Below are 12610 nucleotides of genomic sequence, written 5' to 3'. Positions count from 1 at the left end.
TACTGCTCTATGCCATGCTCAGGTTTAGTGTGAAATCTGCGAACTCCATCACAGAGGTTCACCTTGTAAATTGAGGTGGTGCATTTACTTACAAACATTGTTCTAGTATGTCACTAGTCAACTGAGAAGGAGAGATACTAACAAATAGAGCCGAAAGCCTGAAGAGAGGTGGAGTTCACTTTCTGAACATAGTTTTCAAGAACCTCAGGTTTATGAGTGATTTTTTCATAATGTCCAGTGAATTACAGTAGAACCTTAGAGTTACAAAGACCAGAGTTATGAATTGACCAGCCATCCACACACCTCATTTGGAACCAGAAATAGGCAATCGGGCAGTAGCAGAGAGGGGTGGAGGGAAGCAAAGACAGTACAATACTGTGTTAAACGTAAACTACTAAAAAAAGGGAAAGCAGCATTTTTCTTCTGCATAGTAAAGTTTCAAAGCTGTATTAAGTCAGTGTTCAGTTGTAAACTTTTGAAAGAACAACCATAACGTTTTGTTCAGAGTTACAAACATTTCAGAGTTACGAACAACTCCCTTCCTGAGTTGTTCGTAACTCTGAAGTTCTACTGTAAGTAAAAATATAAAAGGTAGGTTTTCATTATCTAGAGCATTGGTTCTTAACCTGGGGTGCGAGATGCCCTTTCTGGGGGTGCGAGACACGCCAGATTTTTTTAGAAGGTAAATCATCGAAAACACAAATTAAGCCCAGGCATGTAAGTACAACTACTTTGTTTCATCAAACCTATGTATTTATTAACATTATAAATTTTTTAACGATTACTGTAATATACAAACAAAAATATATCTAGGTTTAAAGAACTGACCTACTTCAACTAATTTTGATAAGGGGTATAAGAACATATTTTGATTTTTGATAAGGGGTGCGAGAACATATTTTGAGATTCAAAAGGGTGCAGGCTACAGTAAAGATTAAGAACCACTGATCTAGAGGTAAATGAAAAATGATGGCCGACTCCAGTAATAGGAGTTGATACTGAGTCCACTGAGGAAACTTGTTTTATTTGTAGACACAATACTGTTGTGTCTTTCATTAGTCACTTTGTCAAGAAATATGTGCAGAGTGAACGTATGAATATTTGACCAAAGGAGAAAACCACTGATTATAGCACCAACCTTATTACACAGGAGGGCCACAGAAATCTAAGCACAACCTTATGTGGGCCAAACAGATTCTACATATTTTAATAAGATTTAAAGTCACCTGTATTAATTTATATTTTAAGTTCAACTTGTTTGTATGTCTTTAGATAGGTTGTTTCTATGTATAGTGTTGTCTGTTTACACATGTGTACACTAAAATGATGTAAACATGATGACAAAACGCTAATGAATTGGCTGTTATAGTGTGTTGAAGCAGGCCATGGGCCTTATGAAATGCTCTGGTGGGCCGCAGGTTGGGCACCCCTGGGTTATAGTAATATGTTGTTGGTTTGGCATGTCTAGAACCCTCCTGATACTGTATATGTACACTTCATACTGAGAGATTAATGATAGGATCAGTGTGTTTTTTAGTTTAAAAACAATAGCTTCCTGGAAGCTAGCCATCAGCTTAACACCTATCAAAATGCTTATTTTGTCAGCTTTGTTTCCTCAGCACTGAGAACTGTGAGCAACTTTTATTTTTTTCTCCTGTTTACAGCTTCTGGAAATTAATTGGACAGGACTGACCAATCTTCTGGATGTTCCAGGACTGAAGTAAGCATAATAAAAGTCACTGTGTCTGTTTTGCCTCCTTGTCCATTTCCTCAAAAAAAGTGTGTGTGGAAGAGGCAGAAAGTTAGAAAATCTAAAATATCCTGGTTAGATCTGAAACCAGCTAAATATGTAGGTTAAATGTCTTATGGCCCATTGCCACTTAATATTCCATTTAGAGTGTGTAGAAATTATATAACAATGAGGATTTAATGATAAAACATTATAGTAGTATAAGAAAGGGTTATGTCTACAAGAGCTGGCTTTTCCAGCAAAACAGTTTTCAGTCACTTTATTCACAGGACTGGGATCGAACTGCTGATATGGAATGCTGCTGGGGAGCTGGGCAGCTAATCCAGGAGTCAGGAACCAGGGCAGCTGGCAAACTGAAAAAATCCATTTTGGTACTTCTGAAATTGAATTTTTCTTGCCTTTCCCTCCTATGAAAAATTGTGATTGAAAATTTTTGCAGAATGGAAAATTCTGTTCCCAATAAGCTCTCATGTCTAAGCTGTTCCCAATTAACTACTACTATTGTGTGTATATGTGTGAAACAGCAATATGCCTTCAAGGGCTTGAAACCTCCCATTCACTTCAGTGGGAGAAAGAATTTGAAAAAAAATAAAGAAAAAGTATTTATATGAATTTCAGTTACTGAGGTTTAAAATAATCCATGATCATGGTCTGCCTGTTTAAAATTCAGTAATATGCGTTTCAAAGGTGTTCATGATTATTTTTTCCTCATTTGAAGTGTTCAGTTTCCTTCCTTTCAAAACTTTCTTGGGACCCTGCACTGTATTAAGTGGTGATCAAAGGAAGTGATGAAGGAATATTGCTTTATATTTGAAAACAGAAAAAACATGTTGACCTGGGTTTCATGATTCTTTGTGATATTAAAGGATAAAAATTCTTCACGAAATAAAGAATTGGGAGAGGGGGAAAAATGCTGTGATATAAGGGCTTTGATACTAATTAGGATAATACCATTAATTCCTTCACGTTAAAGTTATCCATGTTTAGCCAGGGCTTTAAACTGTTGTAATAGTGGAACAAAGACTAATGAGAGGAATGAGTTTGACTCAGACATTTGGGATCAAATTAGAAGACTGGCAGGCCAATCACCAAAGCCAAAATTATCAAACTTAAGTTTGATACCTGAAAATAAGATGTTTAAACTCTCAAGTGTTACTTGATTCCAGAATCGTTTTGGTAACCTTGGATAAAGGAATGAGATGAAAATCCTTCATTACTCAAAATGTATGACTAAAACGTCACTTAATGATATTTGAAGTTGTGTGAAATCCCAACTGAACAAATTGAAATTAGAATTGCATTAATAAAAATTAGGATAATGGTTGCCTAACTGCTTTTGTTTAGAGCCCACTTAAAACTGACTCTTTGAGGAAAGAAGCCCTCTTGGCAAAAGAGAAAATTATGTACTTCTAGACTATAGCCTTTGAGTAATCTTTTGCTGTTTTCAGCTAATAAAACTGATTAAGATATCAGCAACATTTAGGCCCACTAGACTTCAGAGATTCTTCTCTCTGTCTAGATATATATTGTTTGCTTGGAAAACAAAGACCTAAAATGTAAATAAAACTGTGTAAGTTTGCCAAAGTCAAAAACTCAGTAACAGTTACCATAGCACCCTCAATTTGGCCACACATCTACATAATGTGTGCAGCGTGGGCGAGGTGGAGTTGCTGTGGAAACTAAAACTGAATTGACTCATGTTTACTTTCACCGGTAACACTTTAGTGCTGTATTGGTATTTATTTTCCTTGATTTGGGAAGATGGACATTCAAAACAAATCTATTTTAGCCATTGTAACCAGTGATGAATAAGATGTTGCTGCTTGCAAGGAAGGACATAAAGTCTCCCATTGACCATCTCATTCGTGCTTGTGGCTCTGGCAGTTACGTCAGCTGTTTAACATTTTTGTTTAAATGAAGGGAAAATAATTTTATTTTGAAAAATATTTGAAGTGTTTATCTTAAGTAATAACATTAGCTTTTTATCACTAAATTGCCTCAACATGCTAGCAGGGATTAGGACTAACTTTGATGCTCTTCTCCTGCAATACGTAGTGGGTGCATTAATTGAGAGTTTCTTGTTGTATTATTTGAAAATGGAAGGAAACTTATTTGAAACTGATAAAAATAAATATCTGATTTTACAAAATATAATTAACTTATGATACAAATTGCCACAAGACCTCACTGAAGCCATGAGCTTAGTAGAATTCAATGTTTACATGGGTACAGAATACCCACAGCTATGTTAGAGAGGATGGTAAGAACTTAGTAATGTAAGTGACATAAACATTTATACTTCAGGGCACTCATGAACCATTAACTGACAGGGATTAGGAGAACACTTCACTTTTGGGCAAAATACTCCATAATTGTCCAGTATGTGTTTTCTTGCACCACCCTGAAGCATCTGATAGTGGCCAACATCAGGGTGCTGGATGGATCACTGGTCTGATGCAATTTTTCAGTTCTTATGTTCCTATAACAGTGGTTGCCATTAAGAAGTCAGTTGTTTGCTAACAGGTGCCATAGTTACCAGAGTTATTTCTTATTTGAGGTGTAGGAGGAAACTGGGGAATCACAGATATAAACGGTGTGTGGCGTCTGACTGCTAACCAATAACTGACTTAGTAGCAACTACTGTACATCAGCCTTCTGTACAAAGTTGAAAATGTTTTACTAAACCAGTGGCATTTTCTCTGTAGTTTTCATCAATATAACATTTAGAAGAAAACAGTTCTTTCCTGAAAGAAGACTTGATAGGATTTTCGCTTTACTAGACACACCTCGTCTTGGAGTGAAAAAATGTAGCAATTCTAGTTTTGTCACAGTCCAGCTGTCCCAAACTCAGGATGTTAAATATTTGAGGTTAACTGGTAACGCTCCACCCATTACAATAAGTTCTGTAACTACAGGCCCCTGTTGCTGTCTCGTGTTTATTTTGCTGGTTTTCACTTGAGCTGTAAAATCATTGGCTAAAGTGTCACAAATATCTGTTTTAGGCTTTTTACTTGCCATATTTTGATTCCTCTATTTGATTCCATACACCCACTAAAGATAAAAACATTTTCCTAGGAGTTTAAAATATTTTGAAGACCCAAAACTGTCAGCTGAGTATTTTGGTGAGGAAAATTTGACACTACCAGTTTCATTAAGTGACCACCTCTAGGGTTTGGCAGTGGAGTTTCAGGGAAGGTTTGGGAGTGGTGCCTCCTGCCAGCTGCATGTTTCCCTCAGGTAACGTGCTCATTCAGAGATGCATGGGAATCAGGAGGAGGAGGCCTTCAAAGCAAATTTGTAGCTTCAGGTTCAATGCCTATTTTAGTTACCCAGTAGTCACACTACAGGTAATATGTTGATTCTGTTATCAGCCTCTCTTTGCAGAGGTTTATCACATACCAGCAAATACTCTTCCCAAAATGAAACTTTAATATGCTTTGATGCAACATTCCCATCTTACTTGTTTCTTTACATGAGAGTTTATTCATGTATTAAAAATTTTGGTTTACTGCCTAAAAACATTTTAAACTTTTAGCTAACTCAAAACTGGTTTAGTCTGTTTTAAAACAAAAACAAAAAATCAAAGCAAAGACAATAATATGAAAAGGAGTTTAAATATCCAGGAATTGTAGTGCCTATGTAATCCCCACACCTCTTAGGTGTGGTGCTCTGTCCCATCTAGTGGCACCGAGACCACTTAGAGATTATAGAGATTATATATAAGGCTGTCTGCTACAGCCTTAGCTAAGAGGCATGTGGGTTTTAGCTTATGCATTTAGCTCCACAGAGCCAAGTTCTATCCCACCCCCTGACAAGTGTCATCGGTGTTGCAACTAGGCACTGTTTTCTCTCTTCAGATAAAATAAAACTTTCTGACAGTACAACTTGCATTTGGATTTGAATGTGTCAGCAAAAGTCTGTGCAGTTCTGAGGATATATGTGTAGGAGTAGGTATGTTTTGTGCTAGTGAAGGATGGCAAGGACAATGTAAGATAATGGTGACCAAACTGACCACTGTAGTATGTGTGCATCCAGAGAGTTGTAGACGAGTGCTGTTTTATTACAGCAGGGTACATATTTTAGTAGAGACCCAAATTGGGGCACAAAATATATCTTGTGATTAGGGCCTTGTCAACACTTAAGAATAACCCCAGTTCAGCAATTGGTGGGGCCTGGACTGTACTCTTCTTGTACCGATAAGGGGAACCAAGAATTCACCTATCAGTTAGTTCAATCAGTGCCAACGCTGGCTTGCCCTTGTCTATACTTAGCTGTCAGCACTTATTCCGCTATACCAATTGCTGAATCAGGGTTACATCTGAGTGCAGAAGAGACCTTAAACAAATTGTCCACGTTGTATGTCCTGTTGTGAGTAGTCCAGAACATTTGCTGATACTTATTACCCTAAGTCCTATCTACACTGACATTTCAAAATAGCACCTTTAAAATGTGTGGCTTCACTGGCAAAATCAAATCTGCAGTTTGCCACTGGCACAGCTGAACCAGCTGTAGCAATAATTGAAGCTGTTATTTAGAGAGGGCTCAGGTATATCTCCCTATGTTATCTAACCGTGGTTACAAACTCCTAAACCTTACTATGGTGCTGCTACCACTCGCAGTGTACCAGTAGTGAAATACATGTCCAATTTTTACAAGTGTAGACAGTACAACCAGACAGTGTTGTTTCTCTAGAAATGTGCTAATATTGTTTCAGAGCTCAGTTTAGACCCTATCTTACTATTTTTCTCATTGGCATTGCTCAGGAGAAATAAGATTTTGTTAATGATTCCTAACGAGTATGATTTTAGTGCCCTTCTCTTCATAATGGGACACTAGTTCTCTGTTCGCTGCAGGCTATACTTCACTCTCACCACACACATTTTTTCTTTGTGCATTTTGTTTTTAATTTAAACCCTCCTAATTTCTTTGAATGCATGCAAAAAGATAGCTTGTTTTGTAATAGTACAACACAGCCTAGTTTTCCAAAGCAGAGTTGAATGATTAAAATAGTCACATTTAAAAACTAAAATGCACAACAGTGAACATCTGCTTCATCAATATGTAATGGAGGTAACAGATCTTATACTTTATTCAGTAGCCTTTTTTCCTGGATGATGATGGTGAGAGGCATAAGAACATAAGAATGGCCCTATTGGGTCAGACCAAAGGTCCATCTAGCTCAGTATCCTGTCTTCCGACAGTGGCCAGTGCCAAGTGCCCCAGAGGGAATGAACAGAACAGGTAATCATCAAGTGATCCATCCCCAGTCGCTCATTCCCAGCTTCTGGCAAACAGAGGCTAGGGACACCCCATTCCTGCCTATCCTGTCTAATAACCATTGAAGGATGAATTTATCTAGTTATTTTTTGAACCCTGTTATGGTCTTGGCCTTCACAACATCCTCTGGCAAGGAGTTCCACAGGTTGACTATTCGTTGTGTGAAGAAATACTTCCTTTTATTTGTTTTAAACCTGCTGCCTATTAATTTCATGTGGTAACCCCTAGTTCTTGTGTTATGAGAAGTAGTAAACAACACTTCCTTATCTACTTTCTCTACTCCACTCATGATTTTATAGATCTCAATCATATCTCCCTTAGCCGTCTCTTTTCCAAGCTGAAAAGTCCCAGTCTTATTAATCTCTCCTCATACGGAAGCCATTCCATACCCCTGGATTAATTACACTTGTTGAGGGAAAAGCAGAATGTATAGCAAGAGAATCTTAGGCCTTTCCATTATTTTACATCTGCTGCTTCCACCTGGTGGCCATTTGGGGGTGAAAATGCTGGGTGGCTTAAAATTAAGGCTACAATTTAGTCATGGGTATTTTTAGTAAAAGTCATGGATAGGTCACAGGCAATAAACAAAAATTCACCGCTATAACCTATCCATGACTTATACTAAAAATACCTGTGATTAAATCTTGTGACCGGAAGGGTGGAGGGGGACTGGACGGGGAGGTGTCCGGGGCCAGCAGTACCAGCTGCCGGGGACCATGGACCACGGCTGCTCTGACTAGTCACCTGGGGACCGCTGCTGGGGCCAGTGGACCGCAGCTGCCAGCAGGAGCAGCTCTATGTATTTTGCCGCCCCACGCACGGCAGTCAGCCTTTGGCGGCATGCCTGCGGGAGGTCCCCCGGTCCCGCGACTTCGGCATACCTGCCGCCAAATTGCTGCCAAAACCGCGGGACCAGCAGGCCTCCCGCAGGCATGCTGCCGAAGGCAGCCTAACTGCCGCCCTCACGGCGACTGGCAGGCCGCCCCCCGCGGCTTGTCGCCCCAGGCACGCGCTTGGTTCGCTGGTGCCTGGAGCCACCGCTGGCTGCCAGGGCTGCAGATTGCAGCTGCTTCCGCCAGCTGCCCAGTGTCCGCTGCCAGGAGCTGCGGATCATGGCTGCACCGGCTGTCCCAGGACCACTGTCGAGGGCCGCCGGAGCAGCGGCTGGTGTGACTGTCCCCAGGGTTCACCTGAGTAGCTGGTCCCAGAGTCAGCTGCTTGGATGGCCCTGGGGTCAGCCACACTGGTCCCTGCAGAAGTCACGGAGGTCATGGAATCCGTGACTTCTACAACCTCCGTGACAGACGTGAAGCCCTACTTAAAATCCAGATAAATTAGAGGGAAAAAATCTATACAATTTCCACAAAAGAAAATGTGCCCTGTAGCCAAAAAAATTGGCATGTACACATGCAGCTTAATTGGTGAACAATATAAAGGGCAAAATGTTGATTGTTACAAAGTTCCTGTACAGTGCTATGCAATAAAGAGGAAAAAAAAGAGTAAGATGTAATGCCCACTCCCTTCTCACTAAGGATGTTGCCCATATACGTGAAAACTTCAGTAAGGACTCAAAACCTACTCTCCTAAAGTAGTGTTACTACCAGGGCTTTGGAGCTGTGCTCCGGCTCCACTCCAGTTCCAGGAAAAAACCTGCAGCTCCACTGCTCCGGAACTGCTCCAGCTCCAGGCTCCACTCCAAAGCCCTGCTTACTACAGCATTTTTGCTTATTGTCCTGTAGTATGTTAGTATTTTAAGGATAATTCTAGATCTGCTAAGAACTTCTATCATGAAGATGATTGCAAGGGGTCATGCTCAAGCAACTACAGTACGTTAATGTCTCATGAACATGTCCTTAAGATCTTTTATCTTGTTAATTAATTGATATTTTTTATCCAACAGTGGTTTATCGGATACCATAATGTTGGATGTAATATCCAACTACTTGGTGCTTCCAAATCGAATCACAGTCCCTCTTGTGAGTGAAGTACAGATTGCCCAATTGCGGTTCCCTATACCAAAGGTAAGCACTTTTTGTATTATAAAATAAATTGGTATTAATATATCAATTGAGTATAGTATTGATGTTTTTCAAGATATACCGGTACCTATACGTGTGTGGGTGTATAAAACATTACAGCTTACTCTGAATGCAGTCATATTGTTTATATTGAGGTTCCATTTATAAGTAGTTTATAAACTATAGCTGTAAGTATGACACCAAATCCATTACCTTCTGCGTTGGCAGAACCTTTTCCTCCACTAACCAAAGAATATGGTTAGATGTTTAGACCAAAGCCCCAGATGGGTGTTTTATTAAAAAATCAAATAAAATTTACTATTTAATTTTAGATGATAGCATTTGTTGGCAGATATGGTGCTGCCGGGATGCTCTACCTTAATTTCCCCCAATGGGTTGTCAGTAAGTTTAGCATGGTTTTAATTAATCAAACAGCCACTCCGCTTCCAGCCCCCTCCCCCTTCTCAGGGTCTCATTTTATTAATGGGAAGTTCAACACAGACACAAGAAAGACCTTCACCCAGGCTTCTTAGACTCAGATGGAGTATTCCCTCCTGCTATCAGTCCCACGTCCAGATCCTTTACCCGGGAGTCACTGTCAATGCTGATTCCTTCCTAGGAACAAGGGCCTTCCCTGCTGTGACTTCAGCTCTTCTGTAGGCAGCACTCAGCTCTTCAGTCTGGCCTCCTGCAGCTATCTGGGAGGTCCCTCCTGAAGCTCCTTTCCCTGGTAGTTCTCCTGCTCTCTTCCCTGGGAGCTTGCCTCCTCACAAGTTGTCTTTCTCTAGGCCAACTCTCCCTAACTGAGCTCTGGTAGTCTTTTATCAGGTCTTGGTCCTTGTTTGCCATTTAGCTGCCAGCCAGTCATCTCGGTGGTTAATTACTTGCAGGTGGACTGAGATGAGCTGGTTCTCCTTAAAGAGGCCCCATAGATTTGGTTATCTCTTCCTCTTAAAAGAGCCAGCAACTCTGTGACACCTGTTTGCAAAAAGTGCCATTAGCATTTTAATTACCTTGTCTTTGAAGACCTCAACTGAAGGAAGTCAGATACTGTAGATTAAAGTTATTACTATAAAATGTTTGGAAATACAAACTTGTATTCAACATTAAACACAAATATAGTCTCAAAATAGTGATGGAATGTTTTTAAAGGATTTACAGAAACTGCTTTTGAGAATATTAATGATGATATATATTTCTAGATCACTAAGTAAACACTTCTTTATTTTCTCAGGGTGTTCTAAGGATACACTTTATTGAAGCTCAGGATCTGGAAGGGAAAGATACTTACCTAAAGGGAATGGTCAAGGGAAAGTCAGATCCTTATGGAATCATTCGTGTTGGCAACCAAATCTTCCAAAGCAAGGTCATCAAAGAAAATCTCAATCCAAAGTGGAATGAAGTGTATGAGGTACAATCTGCCAGAGTTTGCATTGCACAATTTAAAATAGTTCTCCAATATGAGTCACTTTGTTCTGGTCAGTGGAAAATATTAGGGAGATTTTGCAGATAAACTTCTGGATGTGTCTCCTGCTAAAATCCTAGTTATTGATACATAAATGGTCTGTTGATTTAAGGTGTAACTTTCTTTAGTCTGGGGTTAGTCCCAATATTTCTGAAGACAAATTCTAGGCATACTATCAAAACATTAATATATAGAGTATGAACGTCAGAGTGGGCTAGATGCATCCCATTCCTTTAAGGGAAGATCTGTCATTACATTTTGCCATCATCACACATAAATCATGAGATTTTTATCACATTTAACAGAAAAATAGAATATTAAACCAAATCACAGTGCAGTAGCATACATATTTCCACCTACAGGAACATAAATATAGAGTTAATTAAAATAAGTGAATTGTTCTAAAGCCAGGAACTGCTGTGTTAAGTATAAAACTTCATCCTAGCACTGTTATTTCTAGATAATGTTACTGATACATTATAATGCATCTAGTTTTCAGCATTTGGATGCTAAAATCACTTAAAAATAGTTGACTTGGTCCCCAAATTCAGATTAAATATTTATTATTGCATTTTCTTTGTGTGGTGACAAATGCACAGTGGTTCATAATTTTTCACGATTGTTTTGCTATAGTAATACTGACTAGGTAATCTCACCCATCCATCTGCTAATAACTACTATACTCCTAGGCCTTAGTGTATGAACATCCTGGACAGGAGCTGGAGATTGAGCTCTTTGATGAAGATCCAGACAAAGATGACTTTCTGGGAAGGTAAATACAACAGGAATATCTATTGTTAACTATGGCCAAAGAAATGAAATGTTCTGAAGTACTCAGCTGGAATTTCTTGCTATAAATTTGCTATAAAATAAAATTTAAAAATAACGTATCTTTTTTAAAAATTGTAAATAAGCAAATAGAAGAATTCCCTAATTCCCTGGATATGTATTCTGGAATCCCAAACATATATGTTACTATTGAGTACCATTTTGTAGATAAAATTGATCTCTATTTGCATACGAAAACACTTTAAAAGAAGTGAATTCTTAAGCAATCTAACATTTTGTACAAGTTTATGATGATACATACTTTTTCTCTTCCAATTTAAAACTTCAAAAATTTGTAGAAATGGAAACATTGAAAAGTTGTTAATGTTTCCAATAAAATTATTGTTTTAAAGTAGTGTTATAAAAAATGGTACACCAGGTAATTTTCAAAATATTCTTTATAAAAATGTCTAACTCTGGACTGAAAAAATTAAATGCTTGATGGAAATAGATATAGCATTGCAAAGTCAAGCCTACAGGGTGTGTGTGTGGGTGTGTGTAATTTCCTTGCAGACAAAGTAAAGATAGCTTCAAATGACCGAATAACTGCCCTTTTTTTCATTGTAAGCAGAGTTTGAAAAAAAATCCTTGACACTTTTCTTGTCCAAGAACTAACCCTGATAGACAGTGTGAAAAATATCTGAACTGCCACATCTTCCCCAACAAAATGCTTATCCACTGCACCTCCCCACCAAGAAATTTTTTTGTCCCACAATCGATTCCATCCCTCCTCCTTCAAATAATTCTGCCATCTTACCTCTGACATGGCTCCCTTTGCCATGTTAAAGGAGTAGCAGTGCTTGGCCATTCTGCTACTTTTTTCCCAGCTCCTCTCTTGAGAAGGAACCTGCTGCACACAGGTGCTGACTTTCATTTTTCTTGGTGGGTGCTCCACCCCTGCTCTGCTCCAAGATCCCCCCCCATACACACACTTCAATCTGCCCCTTCCTTTGTGGGCCTCCTGCCCACCACCGAACAGCTGATCAGCAGGTGGCTGGTGGGTGCTGAGCACCCCCTATTTTTTTTTCCGTGCGTGCTCCAGCTCCAGAGTACCCACGGAGTCGGTGCCTATGCTGCTGCAAAATTATGCTTGCCAGGATAAATGGGTTTTTCAAGTCCTGTGCTAGGCTTTGTGATTCCCCTCTAAAGTGTTTTTGTTCTTCTAGTCTAATGATAGATCTAACTGAAGTTGAGAAGGAACGCCTCCTAGATGAGGTAAGTCTGTCACTTTTTGATAGGAAAACTCTTGCTGTGTACTCACTTGTTTGCCCT

The 12610-nt window shown here is 39.3% G+C and overlaps 1 protein-coding gene across 5 annotated transcripts in view; it reads left to right on the top strand.

Moving 5' to 3' along the window:
* ESYT2 (extended synaptotagmin 2) overlaps positions 1-12610 on the top strand; it is a 141225-nt gene that overhangs the window by 91242 nt on the left and 37373 nt on the right. For all 5 annotated transcript variants that reach the window (XM_005308107.5, XM_005308106.5, XM_008162969.4 and 2 more), the window contains exons 7-11: positions 1665-1720; positions 8928-9048; positions 10280-10456; positions 11200-11282; positions 12505-12553. In XM_005308107.5, coding sequence (XP_005308164.1) covers positions 1665-1720; positions 8928-9048; positions 10280-10456; positions 11200-11282; positions 12505-12553 — 486 coding nt within the window. The remainder of the gene's footprint in view (positions 1-1664; positions 1721-8927; positions 9049-10279; positions 10457-11199; positions 11283-12504; positions 12554-12610) is intronic.

Source organism: Chrysemys picta, chromosome 2 (genome assembly GCF_011386835.1).
Source record: "Chrysemys picta bellii isolate R12L10 chromosome 2, ASM1138683v2, whole genome shotgun sequence".
NCBI lineage: Eukaryota > Metazoa > Chordata > Testudines > Emydidae > Chrysemys > Chrysemys picta.
The sequence above is the reverse complement of the archived record's forward strand: the minus strand, read 5'-3'. Positions and strand labels throughout refer to the sequence as shown.